This window comes from Prunus dulcis, chromosome 1, assembly GCF_902201215.1.
Source record: "Prunus dulcis chromosome 1, ALMONDv2, whole genome shotgun sequence".
NCBI lineage: Eukaryota > Viridiplantae > Streptophyta > Magnoliopsida > Rosales > Rosaceae > Prunus > Prunus dulcis.
Window position 1 is genome coordinate 42,205,584 of NC_047650.1, and position 9,117 is coordinate 42,214,700.

A 9,117-nucleotide genomic window follows, 5' to 3' on the forward strand; every position below is an offset into this window, starting at 1 on the left:
ATTTAAAGGGTTCATTATGCATGCAATTTGCAAATGCCGCCGCTGCTAGATGCAATTTTCTGTTAAAGGCAAACCTCAAATGATGTTTAAAATGTTGAAGAATACACTAGGGACATCATTCAGTTTACAAGAATTGCAAATTAGAGGTCATGACATTACTAACTCATCAATTTATTGATCAATAGTTTTATGGGAGAGGATCCGGAGGGTGCATGAATTTGCTGATAAATTACAGGTCCATGGAGAGCTGATCATGCATGGGCTGGCAGTGGTTTGCCTCCTAGAAATGACTTAAACAGCGCAAGTGATCTCTTTGGTTGTGTAGATGGAGCCGTGTGTGAAGCTCCTCTTAAGATGGCGAATGATAGGATATCACCATAAACTTGTGTCCACCCACCAACCTGAGAAGAAAAAGAAAAAAAAAAACAGTTCAAATATAAAACACAGTTTCAATTATATACATGTGACCTGCCTAACTGGATCTAGCCTAGAGTAAAAGGCGCCGACGTTGACTTGCAGATCAATAGTCTCAAGTTCGAACCTCTATAGCACCTTCACAGTGTGTGACAAAACCCCCCCTCCCCCTTCCTAACTATAGCGACAACAAAATAGTATGCTTGTGACCTAAAAAGTTGAGAGGGAAAAAAAACAGAGAGAGTTTATTTATGATAAGTACTCTATCGGTGAAGCTATATGCACCCTAAATTATAAATAATTTTTAAGTAATTTTATTGGGTTTTAACCACAAGTTAGAGGAGAGTCTTGGTTGAAAATAAAAAATAGAAAGTCAATGAACACATGTCTGCAAATTCAACATTATCTTTTCCCTTTCTGTTAATTTATGGTTTAGTTAGTATACGTGAGTAAGCGGGCAGGCAGGCTCGTAGTGCGTGTGAATTACGTTATTTGGGTGTTAATTAATTTGATATATATTATTATGTTATATGAATGTGAAGCATGGTGGGTGACCTGCTTTCCCTCAAACCAAGCTCTGTAAGGCACAGTTGACTTGAGACCCAGCTGCGTCGCCAATCCATTAATCAAACTTCGACTTCCGAAAAATGGAACCACTGAATCTTGATCTCCACTGCAACAATTCAATTAAATCATTAGTACCACAACACAAATTTGTTATACTGCACGCACCAACTCTTTTCTCAACTCTTTCAAATATAGAATCGGCTCTATATAGTTTTGTAATCTCACAAAACTTAGCTTGCATCATACTAGAAAGCCGAAAAAAGAGTTGGTGTTTCAAGTATTATTTTGAGCTTCGAACAACTCATCAAATTACCTATAAACCATTACACGAATGCCAGATTTGACAAGTGAGCCGACAATAGGAATGGTAGGAATTTCCAGATCTCGCATATCATATTGCAGAACCCTGCAGTGAAGTAATTAAGATTAAGATAGTCAAACAAAAATACCCCCACCCAAGATTATTCCCAATCTCAATAAGAAGCTATTAAAAAAAAAAAAAAAACCTAGGTCATCAAGATTTACTTTTCTAAAAGAAAAATAACAAAGGGTTTAAATTTTACCGGCTGCACAAACTCCAATTAGAGACTCCAACAAGCTTAGCATGAAGGGCCTTTTGTACATCTTTTCTGTTTAAATAAGTCACTGTTTCTTCCTCTACACAGGCATCTATCTTGTCCGTAAGTTGCTGCAAGCGAGATACAAATTAGCTAGTGATATCTTTAAACAAGAAAAAGGGAGAGTTTAAAAATGAAGCTACATTTTTCATGCAGAGTGGCAGAGACATATACAATATATACTAACTGGTTAGCGCTTGACCGCTTCTGTTTACCTGATTATAATTGCCGGCTTCTGCACGTGAACGATGAAATGCTGAAGTTCGAAAGTTTGACCTTAACGGGTTCAGAATTTCCAATTTTGTTGGAAAGGGGGGCGACAAACAAATGTCGCCGGTAACGTAGTATTTGTCGACAGAGTTGCTAAGTTCTTGGGAAACTTGAGTGATTACATCAGAACAAGCATCAGAGGGAGAGCCTGCTATGGTCTCTCTCAATAACTGAGAACTGTTGCAGACTGAAGTGAGAAGTCCATAAGCAGCATCAGAAATCAGCCCATGAGACCAGTAAAACAAATCCTCCGCATTGATATCAGTACTGAATTCCAGCAGAGGGTTCCCTATCTGTTATATCATCATCATGAGGGCTCATTAAGAAACCAACCCTATGGATGTATTTAAATGTCATATTTTTCATGTTCTTACTCACAGCTATACCCTTGAGGTTGAAATTCACACCAGACTGAATTATTAGCTGTGCAAGTTGTGGCACATAGTGACCTATTTATAAGAAACAAATACAGACAACTAATCAGCTCTTAAGTCTTAACAAATCTTCTTTCTCACTCCGTCCCAGAAACAAATCCTGTCAACTAATCAGCTCTTAGTTTTTAAAATTCTCAAAGTCTTAAAAAGATAGCTAAAAGTATTTAGTACATCTATCTATGTTCTTTCATTAAATCAAAACAAACCTGCATAGCTTTCTCCTACAAGAAACAAATCTCTGTGGTTGTATTCTGGAAATTTGTCAAACCAGCGCTGAAGAAATGTTAAACTGTCTCGTGCTGAACAAACAGAACAAACTCACCGTCACTTAGAGAGTTAGCAGATCTAAAGAAGAAGCAGAAGAAGAAACTAAGTGAAATTCTTTTACACATTAGTTTTGATAATAAGAAAATGGGGACAAAATCCAACCTGTTATGTTGTCGTTCACATTTTCGTAAAATGACTTATCAGCAGCAAATGAGAAACCAACACCGGCTGGTGACTCTAGGTACAACATGTTTGCTTCTGTGAAACAAAGACAAACTCAAGAAATCAACAATGAGCAACTAAGATGTATGTTGAACTATAATTTTTATAATTTTTATCGAAGGGTACCTGTGTTCCAACTGTATGGATTCTTTATTAGAGTAGCCCCTCCAGTTGGTTTAAAAGGACCGTGTTCAACGAAAGCGCCCTCTCCAACCGACGAACAACCAGGCCCTACAAAGGAGGAAGATGATCAAGTTAGAAACACACTCAAAACCCAGAAGAACAATGGGGTTTGTATCTTTATTTCAGCTGCGTACGTTAAAAAAGATTAAAATCACCTCCATTGAACCAGACAACAAGTGGTTTCGAAGCAGGGCGAGACTCTGCTTCAACAAAATAGTAAAACAGAGATCTCTGTGGGTGGTCATCTACATCAATGTAGCCTGCAAATTGTTGGAAGCTGACACGTGGCTGCCCAGGCAAACTCACAATTTTATTAGCCATGGGAAGGGCCTCCACTGCACCCATGAGAATAAGCATGGAAGTTAGAAAGCCTATGCACATCCATGGCTGAGATGCCATGGTTGAGAAAAAGAGATGATAAGGTTTATGGTATCTGAGAGAGAGAATTAACAGAGCTTAATTGAGGGCCACTATTTTTAAGGACAAGAGGCTGCTACTTTATATGGGGAAGATAATTGAACAATTGAAAATTAAACACAGTACGCTTGACTTTGACGTATAAAAAATACGTTCTTTACTTTTACTTTTATTTCTACAACACGTGATGTACGGGTAAACAAAAAGAAAAATAGAATCATATAATCAGGGACACACTCGAAACTACCATGGTGCATTTGAATTACTTTTATTTATACAACACATGGTGCATTTGAATTTAAAAAAAAATTCAAAGGCATTAGTGAAATTCTGAAACTAGCGTCTCTTTTTAGTCCTTAAAACTCCTTCAACTTTAATTTCGTGTTTAGTTAATGAGAAATCTTAATTTTGTATTGAATTAAAGGGTAATAATGACATCCTCATCTTGATCCATACCTTAGTTGAACTTGACACCCAATTAACTTCTTTTGTTTTTGTTATGTTTTGAGGAAGACACCAAATTAGCTTTATGTGTACGTATTAAATCAAATTCGAAGGAGCTTTGGATGCTTTCCTCATAAAAAGCTTGCTTCTAAAAAATTCAACACTTTTTATCCTTCTTTATCTTTTAACACTTTATTCCTATCATATGTTAAAACTAAAATTTGTGCTGAGCAAATTTGACATAGGGTTGTCATTACTAGTTGACCAAGGTAGTGAACTCGCTCCACTTACACCCAAGTCATCACCAGTTGACCAAGATAGTGAGCCTGCCCCATTTACACCCAAGTTCGAATATATATTAGGTTAATTTAGAGTAAATATTTTTAAAAATAAGTATACAATACCGGGTAACACTACCATTTATTTTAGGGTTGAGTGTCGCCAAGTTAAACAATTTCGCCGCAATCATCCAGTTTTTCAAATTTTATCCAATTTTCAGTTAAAATGTCATGTGCTTGGCACATGAGTAATATTTTTTTCGATTTGAAAACACAGAAAATGAGCAAGGGACATCCATTCAAGTGTGTCCATTGAGAACATCTACGTACAAAAATGCTTATTAGCATAGAATTCCGGATCAGATTCACAAGACACACGAAGCAGACCTAGTTTCTTCCTCCCTTTAATGGCATCCTCGACTGCCATTGCTCCCTCATCAAAAGATAAAAAATGAAAAAGCAGAGGGTGAAAACTCACAATGACATTTCATTGCCCTGTCCTTCACAGCCATTACAAATCAAAAGATGTGTGGTCGAACACATAAACATGTTAGCTGAGAAGGGGTCATGGTGCCAGCACATCTTCATGACTGGGCAGCCACATCCAACCACTGCAGTTATTTAGATTTCTTTTGTTCAGAAACTCTGGCTCCCATGATCTTACAAACAGGCTCATCTTTTGACTGAAGAAGCTTTAGAGCCGGATGAACCTTGAGATCTCCCATTAATATCTTTTGGCCAACATCCAACTCACTCAGATCCACATCAATATAAGGAGGAATCACATCTGCAGGGCAAAGGAACTTTACAGTCCTCTTGATTGTATTTAAATAAGCACCTGCCAAATTGTTAAAGGTCACACTTAAAAGAATCAGATCATTAAAATTATTCTAACAAAAAAGTAAACTAATCCATAGTAACCGACACGACTCATGAGATTATGAGTAATGATTTGAAACAAAGACTATGAAGTAACTGCCCTGCACAAGACGCTAATATCAACCAAATCTATGGAACAGAGTTTACAGTATATAATATAATAGGATATGAAAAGTAAGCTGTGATCAAATGAAGTCTCTATATATTGTTTCCTGGAGGCAAAGCTAGGAACCAGGAAACTAATGAACAATCAGTCTAGGCTAAGCCTTGCCAGCCCTATGTCCCTACCTATCCCCATTTTGGTTACCGCATCAGCAGCAACATTTCTTTCTCTGTGAATATGAGCAGCAAAACAGTGCAAGTGCCTATGGATCAACTCTCTGCACTCATCAGCCAGACCCCATAAAGGGAGGCGACAATGGCGGAATCCACCTCAACCATGATATGAGCAATTTGAGTTTCCCAAGCTATGGAGCAAGGCACATATTTCGGTTTGTAAATATCCTGACCCCAGATTAGCATAGAAACCTATGACCCAGTCATTTTTCCAATCTCTAATGAGACCTCCAGCCCCTAAAGTTTGATTAGAAATTTGACTTGTTTCCTAAATAATAGAAACTCTTCACAATCAACAAAACCTTGTTTGATTTCCTGATAATAGCTGGAATTCTCAATCTCAGTTGCCAATGAGTTCAAATTAATAACATACTTCATAGGAAAGTTTCATATTCTCAATCACCCATGTCATGAATTCCACTTTGAAACAGAAACTGAAAATCGTTTTATAATCAAATGTTAGAAACAATGATTTCCCACAAAAGTTCTAGAACAATTTAAAATTTCAGACGGCTCGACCTTCATGGAAGGCTCATAATGATCATGAAGGCAATATTCTGACGCTAAGTTGTGATCAAAGCGCACAAGCACCTCTGTTTTTGTTGTTCCATATACGACTATAGAAAAACAAAACCATGAACAAATTTTGACCAATTATCCTACTTTGCTAGCTACAACAGTTTATATACACAAAGGACAGTTATAATAATATCTACAAGTGCTGTAAAGATGAAGATGACCGAAACGAAATCTCATACACAAGAAGAAAATAGAAACAGAAATTGCAAAAGGAAAATTGGAACAAGGAAATGAAATCTGATAGATAGAAGAGACAAAAGGAAAGGGAATTGATTTGTTTTACCTTTCTTCAATCCAGGAGAGACATCATCTCCCCGAAATACAAGAGGAATATCGACTTTCAACAAAGCATGAGAAGGAGCCCTTATGAAGGTCACATTAAGCGGTGCGTCCGTGGCCGAGTGCAAATGAATCTAACAAACAAAACAAAACGCCAACATCAAATAAACCTTAAAACCCAAAACAAAAATCAAATATCTTGAAGTGAAGTTGAGCAGACCATACATACCATGCGAGGCAAAACGCGGACCCTCTCAACGACGTCGTCGTTTTCAGAGTCGAAATCGGAGCGAACCTCGAGGTCGAAAAGTCTGGAGAGGAAGAAGGAGCGGCCGAGATGACCGACAAGTTTTCGGATTTGGTTGGTCCGTACAGAGATGAGGCGCTTGTTGCCGCCGTGCTGGCCGTCCTCTTGCTCGAAGACAATGCTGGGGACGCGGCCGGCCTTGCGCTCTTTGGCGGAGATGCTCTTACCGGAGGCGGGGCGTGGAACGGCGAAGATTGTCTCGGCGTATTTCGGGTCGGGTCTCGGGAAGTCCGGTTCGAGTTCCGGGTCCGGGGGGAGCAGAGCGGCTGTGGCGGATTGGGCGTAGCGTCGGATTTGGAGCTGGAGGGCGGCGACGCGCTGCCGGTGAAGGAGGAACATTTTGGTGAACCCGAGTTTGAGTGTGGGGAGAGTTGGAGACGTTCAAGAGAAGAGTGTTTTTCCAGTTTTACCCTTAATAGCTGAAAACTTCATTATTTATTTATTTGCAACAGAAACATCAATGGTTCAAGTTTACGATTACTAGCAAGCAACCAAGATTTTCTGAAAATAATTGCTTATCTAGAAAAGAGCATTCGTGAAGAAGGGAAATTGTAAAATGGTTAAGAGCGACTATATTCGGGTCTATTTTCTTTTTTATTTTATAAAATAAGTATAGTCGGATGACTATATTCCGTTTTTGTTTAGGTTTTTCTCAAGGCCTTTTATCAGAAAATGTTTATGACGTTTGTGAAATTATCAGATTGCATTCTTAAAATTTTTTGTATCATTCATGATCCCTAACGTTAATATAAGTGCTCTTAAATAGTTCATATGTCAAAAAAAAAATTAAATTTAGGATATAATCGTCAAATTAATATAAAATTATAAAATATATATATATATATATATTAACAAAATCACATCACTGATAATTCAAATAGAGCACAAATTCCAAAAAATACTTCCAAATCTCTCCACGAACTACCAAACCAGCATTTGGGGGTCTTGAATTGATAATGACATAATGATAAAAAGAAATAAAAATAAAGCCTTTTTCTTAATCTACAAATTGCTTCTCATCTTCTCAAAAAAAGTTTTGTCTACTTCTCAGATGAGTTGGGTCCCCTCTTCTTGTCGAAGCCAACCACAGCGGTGACGAATCGGCGGTTGTATTGCATGCGCTTGTGGGCGCGTCCACGGGGCTTCTTCTTCTTATCTTGCTTAGCCACTTTGGGAGTTTGGCCTCTCGCCTTACCAGCACGAGCCAAAGATCCATGAACCTTTCCCATGGCTTCTTACTAAGAGCTTGAAAGAGCGTTGAGGTGGTGTTTGTATTTGCAGACGAGATCACGAAAAGGAGAGCTAGAAACCTGTAACCATAACCAGGATCGGAGAAATACAAAAAATCAGGAAATTTGGAACATCCGTTGCATGTTACGATGATAGTCCTATTTTGGTATTTATGTCCAATCGCATTTTGACATGTGGAATTTTTACCACACATGACGAAATGTGATTAATTGGGGATGACAAAACAATGTTATTTATGTGATATATAAGTTTTTCTCAACTTCTTTCTCTAGTAGCAATCTTCCTTACCAGAATCGTTGAATGTATCTTTTCTGTCAAACATTATCCATGCATATTAGTTGATGAATTCTTTTTGCACATTTTAGATGAATAAATAGTTTTTTATGACGATTTTTGGGTATGACAATTGAATGAGGACTTAAATTATAAAATATTCCTTCTGAATGACAATAATAACTTGTAAATATATGTACCGAACTCAATCAAACCGAAAGTTCTGTACGATTGACGTGTTGGGCTCTTTCTCGAACCAAACATATGGCCAGGCCTACAATGGTTCACAGAGGCTTTAGAAAATGCAGTTTACTGAGACTCTTCAATGGCATTTCAACTAGACCAGTCATTGAATCATGTGACTATGTCACTTTGTGTAGTTCATTGTTTGAATCTTCACATTGGTTCCTTGTTTGAATCCTTACTTTCCGAAGGTTTCAAGAAAAATATCTCATTTACTTACTTGCATGAGAAAACTGTATGAAATGGGCTTTGGTGCTCTCAACAATCCCAACATCTTCATCGCCTAAGAATTTTGCATGGGCTTAGTTTCAACCATATGCCCTGTGTCCATATGAGCTTGGTATATCGTTTGCCATAGGGAATAACTATTTTGATTTCATGAGAGTGTTTTCCATACTTGGGAGTTTGTTGCATTGGACCATAAATTTTTTGGTATCAACAATAATGAACTATCATAATTTTTCCCATCTTCTTGTTCCAACAAAGGCATTGATGAGTTACAAAACAATCAATTGACACAAAAAGATAAAGTAGGAAAAGTACTTTTGAAAAGTAAAATCTTCAACCCAATCAATCCAGCTTGTACCTCAATGAAAGAACATTATTCGACAAATATAAAGCATGCCACTCATCAACATCTGGTGTATATATATATATATATATATATATATATATATATATATATATATATTGTGAAATGTGAAAGTAAAAACAAAAAGAAACCTCAAACAAAAGGTTTGTGGAAACAATTAGATTTTGACTCCACTATAACCAATTAACTTGGTGAAGGCATTGTAAAACAAAGTAGGGCAAATATTCATTATGCTCAGATACGCTCATATTATTATTTTTATCAA

General features: G+C 37.4%; 3 protein-coding genes across 3 annotated transcripts; all 3 read right to left on the reverse strand.

Annotated features, from left to right (window-relative positions):
- Positions 1-3,506, reverse strand: LOC117636399 (serine carboxypeptidase-like 45). The gene is made up of 10 exons (XM_034370881.1): positions 3,130-3,506; positions 2,918-3,022; positions 2,732-2,827; positions 2,509-2,601; positions 2,247-2,317; positions 1,814-2,161; positions 1,545-1,669; positions 1,295-1,387; positions 970-1,087; positions 1-401 (listed from the first exon to the last, which is right to left on the reverse strand). The coding sequence occupies exons 1-10, from the start codon at positions 3,371-3,373 to the stop codon at positions 252-254; spliced, it is 1,443 nt and encodes a 480-aa protein (XP_034226772.1). The 5' UTR covers positions 3,374-3,506; the 3' UTR covers positions 1-251.
- An 888-nt stretch (positions 3,507-4,394) lies between these two features.
- Positions 4,395-7,048, reverse strand: LOC117613931 (50S ribosomal protein L25-like). The gene is made up of 3 exons (XM_034342549.1): positions 6,416-7,048; positions 6,191-6,320; positions 4,395-4,951 (listed from the first exon to the last, which is right to left on the reverse strand). Exons 1-3 carry the CDS (start codon positions 6,830-6,832, stop codon positions 4,731-4,733), a joined length of 768 nt encoding a protein of 255 aa, XP_034198440.1. The 5' UTR covers positions 6,833-7,048; the 3' UTR covers positions 4,395-4,730.
- Positions 7,049-7,518: 470 nt separating this feature from the next.
- LOC117615565 (40S ribosomal protein S30-like) lies at positions 7,519-7,748 on the reverse strand. The gene has a single exon (XM_034344665.1). It carries the CDS (start codon positions 7,720-7,722, stop codon positions 7,534-7,536), a length of 189 nt encoding a protein of 62 aa, XP_034200556.1. The 5' UTR covers positions 7,723-7,748; the 3' UTR covers positions 7,519-7,533.
- Positions 7,749-9,117: the final 1,369 nt, after the last annotated feature.

What these genes read in the sequence shown, in the direction of transcription:
- LOC117613931 (XM_034342549.1), bottom strand. Translation starts at nt 6,832, where the DNA reads ATGTTCCTCCTTCACCGGCAGCGCGTCGCCGCCCTCCAGCTCCAAATC. An exon ending in TCCGCGTTTTGCCTCGCATG is followed by an intron (nt 6,321 to 6,415) that starts GTATGTATGGTC and finishes TTTGTTTGTTAG; the next exon opens with ATTCATTTGCACTCGGCCAC. An exon ending in CTCTCCTGGATTGAAGAAAG is followed by an intron (nt 4,952 to 6,190) that starts GTAAAACAAATC and finishes ACAATTTGGCAG; the next exon opens with GTGCTTATTTAAATACAATC.
- LOC117636399 (XM_034370881.1), bottom strand. Translation starts at nt 3,373, where the DNA reads ATGGCATCTCAGCCATGGATGTGCATAGGCTTTCTAACTTCCATGCTT. An exon ending in TGTGAACGACAACATAACAG is followed by an intron (nt 2,602 to 2,731) that starts GTTGGATTTTGT and finishes CTGTTTGTTCAG; the next exon opens with CACGAGACAGTTTAACATTT. An exon ending in TGTAGGAGAAAGCTATGCAG is followed by an intron (nt 2,318 to 2,508) that starts GTTTGTTTTGAT and finishes TCTTATAAATAG; the next exon opens with GTCACTATGTGCCACAACTT.
- LOC117615565 (XM_034344665.1), bottom strand. Translation starts at nt 7,722, where the DNA reads ATGGGAAAGGTTCATGGATCTTTGGCTCGTGCTGGTAAGGCGAGAGGC.